We start from the raw sequence: 17401 nt of genomic DNA on the forward strand, positions 1-17401 counted from the left end.
CGAAGATCTAGTTCTTTGGATAAGGCTCTAATGCTGGAAAGGGCAGAAGGAAAACAGACAGACTCAAATTACAGTGGCAACGGGTGCCCTCTTGGGAGAAGAGAAAGACCAAGTTTGGGGCAGATTGTAAACGAGAAAACATATGTATATGGTCACTAGCAGTTGACACTGATTGGGTGGCTCATTATAAACCAAGCATCGGAAAATAATAATAATAATAATAATAATAATAATAATAATAATAATAATAATAATAATAATAATAATAATAAAAAATGAGGAGGAGGAGGAGGAGGAGGAGGAGGAGGAGGAGGAGGAGGAAGAAGGGACCTTAGAGGTCATCTAGTCCAACCCCCTGCTCAGGCAGGAAACCCTATACCATTTCAGGCAAATGGCTGTCCAGTCTCTTCTTAAAAACTTCCAGTGTTGGAACATTCACAGCTTCTGGAGGCAGGTTGTTCCACTGGTTAATTGTTCTAACTGTCAGGACATTTCTCCTTAGTTCTAGGTTGCTTCTCTCCTTGACTAGTTTCCATCCGTTGCTTCTTGTCCTGCCCTCTGGTGCTTTGGAGAATAGTTTGGCTCCCTCTTCTTTGTGGCAGCCCCTGAGATATTGGAACACTGCTATCATGTCACCCCTCACCCTTCTCTTCGTTAAACTACACATACCCAATTCCAGCAACCATTCCCTATATGTTTTAGCCTCCAGTCCCCCAATCATCTTTGTTGCTCTTCTCTGTACCCCTTCTAGAGTCTCGACATCTTTTTTACATCGTGGTGACCAAAACTGGATGCAGTATTCCAGGTGTGGCCTTACCAAAGCATTGTAAAGTGGTATTAGTACTTCACGTGACCTTGATTCTATCCCTCTGTTAATGCAGCCTAGCACTGTGTTAGCTTTTTTGGCAGCTGCAGCACACTGCTGGCTCATATTGAAGTGATTGCCTACTAAGACTCCGAGATCCCTCTCACAGTTACTACTATTGAACAAGGTACCACCTATACTATACCTGTGCATTTGATTTTTCCTGCCTAAATGTACAACCTTACTTTTTTCACCATTGAATTTCATTTTGCTAGATAGCGCCCAGTATTCGAGTCTGTCCAGATCCTCCTGTATCTTAAGCCTGTCTTTTGGAGTGTTGACTATTCCTGCCAGCTTGGTGTTGTCTGCAAATTTGATGAGTTCCCCATCTATCCCCTCATCCAAATCGTTAATGAAAATGTTGAAGAGCACTGGGCCCAGAACAGAGCCCTGGGGCACCCCACTACACACTTCCTTCCATGTAGATGCAGTTCCATTGAGGACCACACGCTGAGTACGGCCTGTCAGCCAGCTACGAATCCATCTGGTGGTGATGCTATCTAACCCACATTTTTCTATCTTATCAAGTAGTAGGTTGTGATCTACTTTATCAAATGCCTTACTGAAGTCCAAATAAATTATTTATTTATTTATTTATTTTATTTGTTTGTTTGTTTGTTTGTTTGTTTGTTTGTTTTATATACCGCCCTTCTCCCGAAGGACTCGGGGCAGTGTACAGAGCAAGGTAAGTATACAATAAAGCAATAGTAAAACAAATGAAACCCCAAAATCTATCAGGCCAGGCCGGCTTGCTGGAATAGGTAGGTTTTTAAGTCACGCCGGAAGGTGCGAAGGTCGGGGGCTATCCGGATTTCGGCTGGCAAGCAGTTCCAAAGGGTTGGCGCACCCACCGAGAATGCTCTACCCCTGGGGGCCACCAGCCGGCATTCTCTGACCGGTGGCACCCTGAGGAGGCCCTCTCTGTGGGAGCGCACAGGACGGAGGGGTGTTGACGCTGGCAGTAGGTGTTCCCGTAGGTAATCCGGACCCATGCCATGTAGGGCTTTGTATGTCATCACTAGCACCTTGAATTTCACTCGGAAGGCAACTGAAGCCAGTGCAGCTCACGGAGGAGAGGTGTAATATGGGAGTATCGGGAAGCCCCCAAAAGTGTTCGTGCAGCTGCACTCTGTACCAGCTGAAGCTTCCGAGTGGTTCTCAAGGGCAGCCCCATGTAAAGAGCGTTGCAGTAGTCAAGACGAGAGGTCACAAGTGCATGGGTGAGTGTACGTAAGGCATTATATCTACAGCATTCCTCTGGTCCACTAATTTTGTCACTTGGTCAAAGAATGCAATAAGATTTGTCTGGCATGATCTGTTTTTGACAAACCCATGTTGACTTTTAGTGATGACTTTGTTCGCATCAAGGTGTTCGCTGATTTGTTGTTTGATTATCTTTTCCAGAATCTTCCCAGGTATTGAGGTCAGGCTGATAGGTCTGTAGTTTCATGGATCTATTTCTTTCCCTTTTTTGAAGATGGGAACTACATCAGCTCTCTTCCAGTCCTCTGGTAGTTCCCCAGTGCTCCAGGATCTTTGAAAAATATAGTTCAGTGGTTCTGAGATCACGTCTGCCATTTCCTTGAGAACTTTGGGGCGTAATCCATCTGGTCCTGGTGATTTGAACTTGTCTAGGCTGGACAGGTGTTCACTTACCATTTTCTTGCCTATCTTGTGTTTCTATTCTGTTTTTTATGGCACTGTTTTTGGTAGGTTGGACTGTTTTTTCCCTTTGTGTAAAGACAGATGCAAAAAACGAATTAAATAGTTCTGCTTTCTCCGTGTTGCTTGTCACCTTCTTGCCATTTTCCCCCACTAATGGACCAATCATTTCCTTAACTTTTTTCTTGTTTTTTACATGTTGAAAGAAGATTTTTTTTGTTATTTTTGACTTTGGTCACAAGCCTTGGTTCATTTTGAGCCTTAGCTTTCCTCACTTCATCTTTGCAGGCACGGGCTGTTTGCTGATATTCTGTCTTAGTTATGTGCCCCTCTTTCCACTTATTATACTTGTCCTTTTTATCTTTCAATTTATCAGAGTTCTTTATGCAGCCATGCTGGTTTCTTTTGAGAGCTGTTATTTTTCTTCTTTGTTGGTATTGTGCTAGACTGGGCCTTTATTATCTCACTTTTCAAAATTTCCCAAGCTTCTTGAGTTGTTTTCCCCTTTAGGATTCTCATCCATGGAATTCTTCCCAAGGTCTCTCTAAGTTTATTGAAATTAGCTCTTTTAAAGTCCAAGACTCTAGTTTGGCTGCGTTCTATTGCTTGTGCCTCCAGAATGTTAAAAGTATAAGGTAAAGAAAGGTTTCACCAGTCCAGTCACATCTGATTTTGGGGGTCGGTGCTCATCTCTGCTTCCTAGCCGAGGGAGCCAGCCAGCACTGCCGAAAGATGCTGCTGTGATCATGTAGCCAGCATGACTATATGCCAACTATATAGGGAACGCTGTTACCTTCCCATCAAAATGATATCTATTTAACTATTTGCATTTGCATGCTTTCAAACTGCTAGGTTCGCAAAAGCTGGGGCAAGGGTGGAGGTTCACCTCGTCACACAGTACTTGGGCCTCAAACTACCAATCTTCTGATTGACAAGCTCAAGTCTTAACTCTTAAAACCTCAATTAACTCTCTCCAAGTGAAACACGATCTGAATGCAGGACATTTCCATCAATCCCTTGCCATGATTACTCACTAGTTATCACACAATTAGCAAGTATCATGGATCTCCATATAGAAGAAAGACCTACCGGGAGTCTTCAATTTATGACCATTATGAAGCCTGCCCATTATGGTTGTAAGTTGTGATAAAGCAGATCATCATATGACCCACCCAATTTTATGTTGTTGGGGGGGGGTGTTTGCACCAGTAGTTAAACAAACTCCACAGCTAAGTGAACTTATTGTTTACTATGGAATATTCTTGCAAAAAACTGAAAGTAAAAGCCATATTTTGGCAAAACAAAAAACAAAACAATGAGGGGACTGCAGGACATTGAAAAAGGTCGTAAATACAAGCCAGTTCCCATGTGCCTGAAATGCGATCACATGACGGGGGTTGATGTCTATGGAGGTTCTCAGTCATCCAGGTCATGGTTGTCCCAAAGATGCTTTTTCAAAAGGCAACTGGACTTCCTTGTTTTTCTCTGAAGACGTTTCGCTTCTCATCCAAGAAGCTGCTTGAAGGAGAAGCAAAACATCTTCAAAGAAAAACAAGGAAGTCCAGTTGCCTCTTGAAAAAGGTCATCTGGGACTGGCAGGGGAGCAGCTGTTAGTAGAAGCTTCTTGGATGAGAAACGAAATGTCTTCAAAGAAAAACAAGAAAGTCAAGTTGCCTCTTGAAAAAGCACCTTTGGGACTGGGGGATAGAGCAGCCATTAAAGCATGATAGAAGAGACTCCTAAAACAACCCTGGTATAAAATGAAGAATGAATGTGATTAAAGACAGGCACGATCTCAATGTTCATCCTATGCTGTGATGCTAAGAGAAGTAAAACAAGCCCACTTTTCTGCTCTCATTTCATCCATTGAAAACCACCCAGCAGCATTGTTTACAGTTCCTTATAAAGAAAACTGATAACCAAAAGATTCTTAGCTGGACCACCATGAAGAATTTAACCTTTGTAATTCTCTGAGGACCCAGCTGTTCTCCAGGCATTTGGGTCACTATGAGCTCCATGGATTAAATTTGTTTTTTACACAGATTGGAATTACTATCTTAACCTTGGACATTTGGACCACCGAAGAACTGTTGTTGTAATTTATATGCTGCCCTGAATTACTGCTTTCAGATAAGCAGCACAAATAAATCAAACTGTGATGACTTATTTGGGATTGTAGGAATCTATGGATCCTGATGAAATGGACATGATCCTCTTTGATATTAATTCTGCCACCCATGGATTACATCTTTGCCCTACTTGATCAGCGAAAGTGGCCAGGCCAGGAAGTGATAAGAAGTCCGGTATGGGAAAGTAGTAAATGTATTCTTAAATGATAGGGTTTGCCTCTCTCCTATCTATTCAACAGCTAAATAAAACCATTGGGAGCAGTCAATAGAACTGCACAGTGTAAGCTACAAAATGACTGGCATCAAGTTCTATTGCTCCTTACTTCTCAGTTCTAAGACAGCAATCAGTACCCATGGATGTGGCCTAAATATATACTTTTATTAATCACTAAGGCAACTTGATGCCATCCAGATGTCTAAGGATTACAATTCTCAGAATTTGAAGCCATGTTTACTGATATAGGTAGTCCTTGATTTATTATCGCAACTGAACCCCAAATTTATGTTGCTAAACAAGACATTTGTGAAGTGAGTTTTGCCCTGTTTTATGACCTTTTTTGCCACATTTGCTAAGTGAATCACTGCAGTTATTAGTAACGCAGCTGTTAAGCGAATCTGGCTTCCCTACTGACTTTGCTTGTGACTTGTTGGAAGGTCACAAAAGGGGATCACATGACCCCCCCGACAATGCAACCATCACATATGAACCGGTTGCCAAACATCCAAATTTTGATCACATGACCACAGGCATGCTGCAACATTTGTAAGTATGAAAAACAAGCATAAGTCACTTTTTTCAGTGCTGTTGTAACAACTCTAAACTGTCACTAAATGAATGGTTGTAATGGTTGTACCCGTACATATATTCATATTTATTATACTTCATTTCATTTGTTGAATTTATTTGCCACCCACCTCACTACGGGGCTACACTGAGTTACTTACAACAATAAAACAGGAAGTGATTTAAAATGTAAAAATAACAACAGTAAAGGAATAAAACAATAAATGTAAACAATGAAAGTACAATAACACAAAAATACAATAATATTAAAAAGATGAGTGGGGTGTGTGTGAAGCAAGAAGTGGAGGGGGGTGGGGGGGTCAGCAAGTTAGTCCAACAACCACCATCACTGATGTACTCTCCCATCTGGTCCCCAAGCCAACCAGCAAAGCCAGATCTTCAGGCCCTTGTGAAAGGATTGGGGGGGGCTCACCCTGGGAGGGGGGGGCAGGATGTTCCAGAGAGTCAGCACTACAGCATAAAAGGCTCTTCTCCTGCCAGCACGAGCAGGCCTCCTCTGCCAGCACCATGTAGGATGGGCTTGTCTCAGCAGCATGTCATGGTTCTTCAAGATCATGAAGAGACTGAGTTCCGCCACATGTTTATTGGACCCGTGCCCCTCCTGGCTGGTTCCAGGCAGTAATAACTGCTTCCTTGAGGGAGGGTACCTTCCCTGCCGCCTTGAAGGAGGCGGTGGTGAGGCCCCTCCTCAAGAAGCCTGCCCTAGACCCGGCTATTTTGAACAACTATCGTCTGGTCTCCAACCTTCGCTTTCTTGCGAAGGTGTTTGAGAGCGTGGTGGCACTTCAGCTCCCTCTGTTCCTGGAGGAAACTGATTATCTGGACCCATACCAATCGGGCTTCAGAACCCGGTACAGCACGGAGACGGCATTGGTTGCGCTGGTGAATGATCTCTGCCGGGCTCGGGACAGGGGTTGTTCCTCTGTCCTAGTCCTATTAGACCTCTCAGCGGCTTTTGATACCATCGACCATGGTATCCTACTGCGGCGTCTCAGGGGGTTGGGAGTTGGGGGCACTGTTTTACAGTGGTTCTCCTCCTACCTCCTGGGCCGCTCGCAGTCGGTGTTGACAGAGGTCCGCCCCGAGGCCTCTTGTTTGTAGAGTTCCTCAGGGGTCGGTCCTCTCTCCCCTCTTGTTCAACATCTACAGTCATAGCCGAAATTGTTGGCACCCCAGAAATTTTTCCAGAAAATCAAGTATTTCTCACAGAAAAGTATTGCAGGAACACAGGTTTTGCTATACACAGGTTTATTCCCTTTGTGTGTATTGGAACACAACAAAAAAGGGAGGAAAAAAAGCAAATTGGACATAATGTCAAACAAAACTCCAAAAATGGGCCGGACAAAATTATTGGCACCCTTAACTTAATATTTGGTTGCACACCCTTTGGAAAAAATAACTGAAATCAGTCGCTTCCTATAACCATCAATAAGCTTCTTACACCTCTCACCCGGAATTTTGGACCACTCTTCCTTTGCAAACTGCTCCAGGTCTCTCTTATTGGAAGGGCGCCTTTTCCCAACAGCAATTTTAAGATCTCTCCACAGGTGTTCAATGGGATTCAGATCTGGACTCATTGCTGGCCACTTCAGAACTCTCCAACGCTTTCTTGCCATCCATTTCTGGGGGCTTTTTGACGTATGTTTGGGGTCATTGTCCTGCTGGAAGACCCAAGATCTCGGACGCAAACCCAGCTTTCTGACACTGGGCTCTACAGTGCGACCCAAAATCCTTTGGTAATCCTCAGATTTCATGATGCCTTGCACACATTCAAGGCACCCAGTGCCAGAGGCAGCAAAACAACCCCAAAACATCATTGAACCTCCACCATATTTCACTGTAGGTACTGTGTTCTTTTCTTTGTAGGCCTCATTTCATTTTCGGTAAACAGTAGAATGATGTGCTTTACCAAAAAGCTCTATCTTGGTCTCATCTGTCCACAAGACGTTTTCCCAGAAGGATTTTGGCTTACTCAAGTACATTTTGGCAAACTAATCTTGCTTTTTTATGTCTCTGTGTCAGCAGTAGGGTCCTCCTGGGTCTCCTGCCATAGCATTTCATTTCATTTAAATGTTGACGGATAGTTCGCGCTGACACTGATGCTCCCTGAGCCTGCAGGACAGCTTGCATTCCTTTGGAACTTGTTTGGGGCTGCTTATCCACCATCCGGACTATCCTGCGTTGCAACCTTTCATCAGTTTTTCTCTTCTGTCCACGACCAGGGAGATTCGCTACAGTGCCATGGGTTGCAAACTTCTTGATAATGTTGCACACTGTGGACAAAGGCAAATCTAGATCTCTGGAGATGGACTTGTAACCTTGAGATTGTTGATATTTGTCCACAGTTTTGATTCTCAAGTCCTCAGACAGTTCTCTTCTCCTCTTTCTGTTGTCCATGCTTAGCGTGGCACACACAGCCACACAATGCAAAGACTAAGTGAACTTCTCTCCTTTTTATCTGCTTTCAGGTGTGATTTTTATATTGCCCACACCTGTTACTTGCCCCAGGTGAGTTCAAAGGAGCATCACATGCTTGAAACAATCTTGTTTACCCACAATTTTGAAAGGGCGCCAATAATTTTGTCCGGCCCATTTTTGGAGTTTTGTTTGACATTATGTCCAATTTGCTTTTTTTCCCTCCCTTTTTTGTTGTGCTCCAATACACACAAAGGGAATAAACCTGTGTATAGCAAAACATGTATTCCTGCAATACTTTTCTGTGAGAAATACTTGATTTTCTGGAAAAATTTCTGGGGTGCCAACAATTTTGGCCATGACTGTATATGAAGCCGCTGGGTGAGCTCATTTGTGGGTTCGGGGTGGGGTATCATCAGTATGCTGATGATACCCAGCTCTTTCTTTCCACCCCGAACCAACCCAGTGATGCCCTCAACATGATGTCCCGTTGCCTGGAAGCGGTCCGGGTTTGGATGGGGAGAAACAGGCTTCGTCTCAATCCTGCCTGTCGCGCCCCGTGGGCTCGACGCCCAGCGGCGCCACGGGCGCGACATTCACCAGCGCCGGTTGCTCCTCCTCCTCCTGCACGGCCTGGGAGAGTGCCTGGCGGCCTGGAACGACGACGGCCTTTCCCCTCGCCCGACCACCAGCTGCGTCGACGGCCTCCTCCTTCGCCCGCCCATCAGCTGCGACGGCGGCCGAGCCGGTTGAGGCCGCCCGGCAGCTGCACGACGCCCGGACCGGTTGCAGCCCTGAGAGTGCGCGCGCGCGACGTGCGACTTGGCCCCGCCCTGCCAACTACGGCGGCCTCACAGGACCATGAGGCCAAACCAAATGAACACTCGGCCCTTGCGGTGATGGCGGGCGGGGCTTTCGGCAGCGGAGCCCGTCTGCGTGAGGAAAAGACTGGGGGCTTGCCTGTCTTGCAAGGGGAGGCCGGGCAGCAGGGCAGCGGTGGGTCCGTGACAGGAGGGAAGGTGCCGGGTACAGGGACGGGGGTGGGGGTGGTGATTAGCAGCAATGGGGAGAGCGTTCGCGGGGAGACTCACCTGGGAGGGAGAGGGTGCCGGGTAACAAAGGGAGGTGTTTGGGAGAAACGGGAATTAAGTAGGGAATGGGCGGAAGTGGGTGCGGTTGGGTGGGGCGTGGGTGTATACATGAAATGTGTATTTAAAGGCGTTGGATGCGGGTAGCAGCCAATGCTGGCTTTCTCTCAAACCTCGTCCGGAGAGCAGGAAATTCAAGCAACACGGACTGCGCCATTGAGCTGGAGAAGGGTGCTAGGTTACCAAAACCCCGGATGTACGCCATGTCCCCAAAAGAAATGCAGGAACTCCGGCGGTACATCGACAAGAACCTGGAGCGGGGATTCATCCAGCCTGCACGGTCCAGGATGGCGGCGCCCGTGCTGTTTCGTGAGAAAAAGGATGGTGGGCTTAGACTATGCGTGGACTATCGTGGTGTGAACGCGGTGTGCGTTGAGCACCTTTACCCGCTCCCACTAATGAAGGACCTGTTAGCCCATCTGGCTAAAGGACGGATTTTTACCAAACTGGACCTCAGGGAGGCCTATTATCGTGTTCGAATCAAAGCAGGGGACGAATGGAAGACGGCGTTCAACTGTCCTCTGGGTAGTTTCCAGTTTAGGGTGATGCCGTTTGGGCTACAGGGTGCTCCCGCCGTCTTCATGCAATTGCTCAACCAGGTCTTGCATGAGTTCTTATATCGTGGGGTCTTGGTTTACCTGGATGATCTCCTGATTTACACCGAGACGATGGAGGAGCACGTCGCCTTGGTCAGGCGGGTATTGATGTAATTGCGGGACGCACGGCTCTTTGTGAAACTATCCAAGTGCGAGTTCCATCGGCAGCGACTTGATTATTTGGGGTACAGAATCTCTGCAGGAGGGGTGGAAATGGACCCAAAAAAGGTGGAGGCCATCCAGCAGTGGCAGGCCCCGCGGACACGGCGGCAGTTACAAGCGTTTCTAGGCTTCGCGAACTTTTATCGCCAATTCATACCCAGTTTTGCGGCCATAGAGCCCTGCCACTTACGGACCTTCTTCGCACACGACAACTAACTGTACGACCACGTCCTGGGTTACGGGTGGGGTGGACTGCAGAGTGCCAACGAGCTTTTGATACGTTAAAAGCTCTTTTTGCTAAAGAACCAATCTTACGACACCCAAACCCTGCCCTGCCTTTCGTGGTCCAAGCCGACGCAAGTGACGTTGCCCTCGGAGCCGTCCTTCTCCAACGAAACAACGACGGGGTGCTTCAACCATGCGCTTATGCGTCTAAAAAGTTGTCTCCTGCAGAACGTGCCTGGGCAATATGGGAGAAAGAGGCTTTTGCGGTACGCTGGGCACTGGAACTGTGGCGACATCATTTGGAGGGGGCTGTCCACCCGTTTGAGGTGTGGACGGACCATAAAAATCTGATGGCATTACAGACACCCCGACGGCTGTCCCCCCAAGCATGTACGGTGGGCACTGTACTTCCGTCGGTTCCGCTTCACATTGAAATATGTTCCGGGGGGAAAAAACTTCCTGGCAGACGCATTGTCACGTATGCCACAGTTTGAGGGGAAGAGGGAGGATGTTGTACAAGCATTAGTGCCTACCGGAAGTCCAGATCAGGAGGGGGACACCGCTTTGGCAGCACAAGACGAGTTCTGTGAAGAGCTTCGGAAGGGCCTTCAGGGGGATACCTGGCTACAGGCCCACCCAGAACTCGTTGACATGCGTGATGGCTTGGCCTGGCGTGGGACCCGACTTTACGTGCCAGCCCCTCTGAGGGGGCGAGTGCTGTATCGGTGCCACGACACCAAGCAAGCTGGACACTATGGGTTTCTGAAGACCCTGCATTTGGCACGTCGGCAATTTTGGTGGCCGCACATGGCAAAAACGGTGGAGGACTATGTACGGCAATGCCACATTTGTGCCACCACAAAACCTATGGTGGGAAAACCATTGGGTCTCCTACAGAGGGTGGCTGATCCTACTCGTCCATGGCAGGATATAGCCATGGATTTCATTGTTGAGTTACCCGACAGTAAGGGCCATAACGTTATTTGGACGGTGGTAGACTTATTTTCAAAGCAGGCTCACTTTATTCCCTGTAAAGGGTTGCCCTCAGCACGTCGATTAGCTTGGCTCTTCGTAACCCACGTCTACCGTTTACATGGAGTGCCACGCCGTATCATTTCGGACAGAGGAGTTCAGTTTACGGCACGTTTCTGGAGGGAATTTGTTCAGTTCATCGGGTCAACTCAAGGACTCAGTACGGCGTACCACCCTAGCACCAATGGCGCAGCAGAACGGGCCAATGCTGCCGTTGAGCGGTATCTCCGTTGCTACGTTTCGTACCAGCAAACCAACTGGGTGGATCTCTTAGCGTTCGCGGAAGTAGCGTATAACAATGCTGTACATAGCAGTACGGGGTTTTCTCCTTTTAAAGTGGTTATGGGTAATGATTTTGTCCCCATCCCCGAATGCAGCCTGGGGCACGAGGATCCCTGTCAGCCACGCGAATGGATGAGGCAGATTGAGGGGGTCTGGGGTGCAGTGAAAAAAGCGTTGGAGCGGGCTGCGATAACGAATAAGGAGCAAGCTGATAAGAAGCGAAAAGCGTTCGCAGTCCCAAAGGTGGGGGACCTGGTCTACTTGTCTACTAAGTATCTGCGTAGCCAGGTTCCCTGTAAAAAGTTAGGGCCCAAATACATCGGACCATTCAGGGTGGTACAGGTAATTAACCCTGTAACAGTTCGACTACGACTACCAAAGATCCTAGGCAAACTTCACCCAGTATTCCACAGTAGCCTTCTGAAACCTGCCACCTCAGGCGCAACAGCAGTGGGGGAGGGTGGGCCTGGGCCCACCCAGGGCGACCATTATGAAGTCCAGGAGATCCTTGACTCCAGAGCTCGTCGAGGGGGCGTCCAATACCTCATCAGGTGGAAGGGATATCCTGTGGAAGAGGCGACGTGGGTGGGGGAGGCAGATGTTCATGCTCCTCGGTTGGTGCGAGCATTTCACCGGTTACACCCTGGGAAGCCGAGGGGAGGACGGGGGGACACCGCGGACAAGGTGGACGTTTGCTTACCTCTTGTGTCTTCCCCTGCAGGAGGGGCCCTGGTAGGAGGGGCGGCATGTCGCGCCCCGTGGGCTCGACGCCCAGCGGCGCCACGGGCGCGACATTCACCAGCGCCGGTTGCTCCTCCTCCTCCTGCACGGCCTGGGAGAGTGCCTGGCGGCCTGGAACGACGACGGCCTTTCCCCTCGCCCGACCACCAGCTGCGTCGACGGCCTCCTCCTTCGCCCGCCCATCAGCTGCGACGGCGGCCGAGCCGGTTGAGGCCGCCCGGCAGCTGCACGACGCCCGGACCGGTTGCAGCCCTGAGAGTGCGCGCGCGCGACGTGCGACTTGGCCCCGCCCTGCCAACTACGGCGGCCTCACAGGACCATGAGGCCAAACCAAATGAACACTCGGCCCTTGCGGCGATGGCGGGCGGGGCTTTCGGCAGCGGAGCCCGTCTGCGTGAGGAAAAGACTGGGGGCTTGCCTGTCTTGCAAGGGGAGGCCGGGCAGCAGGGCAGCGGTGGGTCCGTGACAGGAGGGAAGGTGCCGGGTACAGGGACGGGGGTGGGGGTGGTGATTAGCAGCAATGGGGAGAGCGTTCGCGGGGAGACTCACCTGGGAGGGAGAGGGTGCCGGGTAACAAAGGGAGGTGTTTGGGAGAAACGGGAATTAAGTAGGGAATGGGCGGAAGTGGGTGCGGTTGGGTGGGGCGTGGGTGTATACATGAAATGTGTATTTAAAGGCGTTGGATGCGGGTAGCAGCCAATGCTGGCTTTGTTCCGTTTGAAGATCGTTTGCTTTGCTTATTAAACCACTTTGGAAACTCAGCTTACGTCTCGGTTGCTTGAATTTCCTGCTCTCCGGACGAGGTTTGAGACTGCCAAGACTGAGTGGCTGTGTATACCGGCATCTCAGACTAACCAATCTTTTCCATCCTTAACTATGGGGGGTGAGGTGTTACCCCCCCATTGATAGAGCCCGCAACTTGGGTGTCCTTCTGGATTCATGGCTCAGTTTGGAAGATCATATAGGAGCCGTGGCCAGGGGAGCTTTTGCCCAGGTTCACCTGGTGCGCCAGTTACAACCCTATCTGGACCGAGATGCCCTACGCACGGTCACCCATGCACTCATGACCTCCCGGCTAGACTACTGCAATGCTCTCTACATGGGGCTGCCTATGAGGACCACTCGGAGGCTTCAACTGGTGCAGAATGCAGCCGCGCGAGTTGTAATGGGAGTCTCCCGATACTCCCATGTAACACCTCTTCTCTGCGAGCTGCATTGGCTTCCAGTTGCCCTCCGGGTGAGAATCAAGGTGCTGGTGATGACCTATAAAGCCCTAAATGGCATGGGCCCGGATTATCTAAGGGAGCACCTGCTGCCAGCGTCAATTTCCCATCGTCCTGTGCGCTCCCACAGGGAGGGCCTCCTCAGGGTACCGCCAGTCAAGGATTGCCGACGGGCGATCCACAGGGGGAGGGCGTTCTCTGTGGGCGCGCCTGCCCTATGGAATCAACTGCCAACGGAACTCCGGACGGCCCCCGAACTTCGTTCATTTCGCCGGGACCTAAAAACCTGGCTCTTTGAGCTATCTGGTCTGGACTGAGGGGTTTAATGTTTTTAAATTGTGATTTAATTTTTGTGGCTAGACTTAATTTATTTTAATTTATTAATTTTATATTGGATTGTTTTTAAATTTTGCCTTGTAAACCGCCCTGAGTCCTTTGGGAATAGGGCAGTATATAAACCAAATAAATAAATAAATAAATAAATAAATAAATAAATAAATAAATAAATAAATAGATAGTGTGAATCCATGCCATGTAGGGCTTTAAAGGTCATAACCAAAATCCTGAGTTGCACTGGGAAGCAAACTAGCAGCCAGTGAGGCTTGTGAAGCAGTGCTGTAACATGGGTCATTCCATGGCCCCCAAAGACTGCCTGTGTTGCCACACTTTGTACCAGTTGAAACTTCCAAATGCATTTCAAGGGTGGCCCCATGTAAAGTGCATTGCAGTAGTTCAGACAAGAATGCCCAAGCACAGAGAGTCTGTGAATGACCAGGCTGAACTTGAGGGAAGAGTCAAATGTATCATCAGTCTCAACTCCCTTCTTGCCCACAAGAGATCTAAAATCAGCCCAGCTTGACTTCTGTTAATTCTTATCTACTGCTAATTTGCTTTGACCGTTAGTAGTTCAGATTCTTGTAGAGAGCATTAGCACACAGTAAGCCTATACTCATTTGTACTACCTGGACTCCTGATTGCACTAACTCCTGGTGCACTAACTGAAGCTGCATAATGGCTCTCCTAGACATGACTGCCATCTGACATTCGAGCAGAAATCTTGAGTCCCTCAAGTTGCAAACTGGATCTGAACAGGATAGTGCAACCCAGTCCAAAACTAAAGGTGTCTAAGACCCGAATCTTCCACACAGACAAAGCCACTCAAGTCTTGCCAGAGTTAAGTTGTAGTCTGTTGTCCCCTTCCAGGCCCCTAATGCCTCCAGGCACTATGAGAGCACAGAATCACTCAGGTTATGTGGAGATGTTAAACTGCATATCATCAGCATATTGATATTTCATGTTATGATCTCACCCAGCAGCTTTTTGTAGATATTGAACAGGAATAGAGAGAGTATCAGGTCCTGCGGTATGCCATAGGAGAGCAGCCAAAGGTTGGATTTCTCACTGCCTATCAACACTTCTTGAAACTATACACCCAAAACATCTGGAGAATATCATATTGGGGAAGGATGCTTTAAAATATTGTCCTCTGTTTCTAATGTCACAAACCAGCATAAAACCAAAGCAAGGTAAGCAACAGAAAATGTGCTGTAAATGTGTTACATTAGGATGCTTATTCCACATATTATTCTAAAATGTAGGGTAATCATAATCTAATTTAAAAATGGCACTGAGGTGGAGGAGACTTAAAGTCTCCCCTATCCAAAAGGGCATGGCACAAGTCAATGCTTTTCTCTGCTTGAGCCTTTTCTATACAGAAAAAGCTCACAAAGTTTGAAGTAGCCCATTAAAAAAAATGTGCAGAGAAGAGTATTGTTCATCCTTGCCATCACTACCTGAAGAGCAACATATTCGAACATAAGGAAGAACGTAACAAAGTTAAGAGATGAATTCCTAGCTAAGTTTAAGTTATAGAATTTCTCAACAGAATTATTTGATTCCAGTGGGTGTATGTAGAAATCAGCTGACAATCAGTTGAAAAAGCAAGTGTTGCTGAACATTATATTATGCTATAGTAAAATCTTGATTTTAACAAGGGGGGGGAGGTAGTGTTTAGTAAATCTAAAGGCCTGTTAAATCTGAAAAGTGTTTTTTGTGTGTGTACACATAAAAGTGTCCCCTTTCTGTTAATATTCTTCTTTCCAGTTCCACCACTTGCTGCAGGGGAAATAATATGTTCCCAGAGGGCTGCTTTTCTACAACCACCCACAGCCAAAGATACGTCTGCCTTCTTCGGCATGGCTCAGTCTTACAGTAAAAGCCCAACTACAAGGAAATAAGATTCAAAGTATGCAATAAGCCCCTTCCTCATTGAGCCCCTGATCTTCTCCATCCTGTCACACAGGCCATTGGCTTTCCCATCCCAGCGATCTTCCCCAAACCTTCCCAGAACATCAACCAAATCTGCTAAACCAACTTCGTCAAAACTTCAAATTTTGTCTACTGCATCCAATTTATCCACTAAATTGAAGCTGTTATCCCTTCAGTCACATCCAACTCTTGGCAATTCTACAGGCCAGGTCTCACCACTTCTGCCAATCTTGCAGTACCTTCTTTAAGTTTTTTCTATGCTCTGGTTGGTGTCGGCTTTGATGGTATCTCCACTAAATTAAGGTCCATTAAATGCAGGTTTTAATATACATTAATATATTTCTGCTGTGGCTCCCACCTCTTGAATATCATGCCTCACAAAGTAAAATCTGCCCTCCACTTCTTGACCTTCCAAAAGGGCCTGAAAACCTCTGCCAACTGGCTAAGGGTCCCTGATGGGGGCATCCCATTCTGGAGATGGCTAGTAGACCAACTGCTCCCAGTTTATATATTGGTCTTTTTTATCCTGTTTGTTGTTAATTTTGATATTTTAACTTTATACTTGGTTTATACTGTTATATATAACATCGTAAACCAGGGGTCCACAACCCCCGGTCCTTGGACCAGTATTGGCCCACGGCATGCCAGCAACCGGTCCGCACAAACAACCAAAGCCCCATCCATGAGATGCAGGCAGTGCACAAAACCACACACCCTCCGGTCCATGGGAAAACCTTTCTCCACAGAACCGGTCCCTGGTGCCCAAAAGTTTGGGGACCTCTGTCATAAACCACCCAGATTCGCTTAATAATGAGATGGGCAGCATAGAAATTTAATAACTAAATAAATACAGGTAGTCCTCAACTTATGGTCCTTTTTAAGATGATTGTTTAGCAAATCACTGCAGTTGTTAAGCAAATCACGCAGTCATTAAGAAAATCCAGCCTCCTCTATTGTCTTTGTCAGAAGTTGACTAGGAAAGTCACAAACGATCACATGACCCCCAATGCAGCAACCATTGGAAGTATATGCTGGTTGCCAAGCACCTAAATTTTGATCACACAGCCATGGGGATGTTGCAACGGTCATAAGTGTGTGAGGGCCAATCGTCTCTTTTTTCAGTGCTGTTATACATTTAAATGGTCAGTAAATGAATAGTTATAAGTCAAGGACTACCTTTAAATACTAGACTTGTTCGTATTTTCAGGATCTGAACTGGGGAAGGGGAAAGATAACATCATAACATAGGTAAGATCTGCTGAGCTCCCACATCTGGTCCACAGACTTTCTTTATCCACTGATTCCAACAGACAAACTCACTTAAAAAATATATTCATAGGTGCTAGTGAACACATGTTACAAATACAAGTATGAAGAGCTATATATAACTAGGTATAAATAAGCACATATTTAGGTGGATTGGAAAAAATGTAATAACTTGCTTGTTTTTCTTAGGTCCATCAATTCCCCCCATGTATTCCACAGGAAAATGCAATTCTGATTAAAGAAAGTGGCCCCTGCTTACTGTCTGATTTTCATTAGCAGGCATACATATCTCTTCAACTGAGTGACAGTTAGTATTTGAACATTTTCAAAATCCTGTCAATTATACTGTGAAACAGAGAAACAAACGACACGTGCTAGAAAATATATCTGCTTAAAAGCAAAAAAAGAGGCTTACCTATCCCAATCATCATCTCCAGTTCTCCTTCTCCAAGACCTTTCTGCACCAGGTTTATGATGATCAAAGTCATCCTCTATAAACAAAAGACATTTAATAATTTGCACAATGTGAAACAAATGCCTGGATTCTCCGACAGCAATACTGATATTATTTTGAAGAATCAT

At 47.1% G+C, this 17401-nt stretch overlaps 1 protein-coding gene across 6 annotated transcripts in view; it reads right to left on the reverse strand.

The window, feature by feature from the left end:
• Positions 1-17401, reverse strand: part of RBM33 (RNA binding motif protein 33) — a 127379-nt gene that overhangs the window by 99361 nt on the left and 10617 nt on the right. For all 6 annotated transcript variants that reach the window (XM_083376971.1, XM_083376970.1, XM_083376973.1 and 3 more), the window contains exon 2: positions 17235-17310. In XM_083376971.1, the coding sequence (XP_083233097.1) occupies positions 17235-17310 (76 nt within the window). The remainder of the gene's footprint in view (positions 1-17234; positions 17311-17401) is intronic.

This window comes from Vipera ursinii (assembly GCF_947247035.1).
Source record: "Vipera ursinii genome assembly, chromosome: Z".
Lineage (NCBI taxonomy): Eukaryota > Metazoa > Chordata > Lepidosauria > Squamata > Viperidae > Vipera > Vipera ursinii.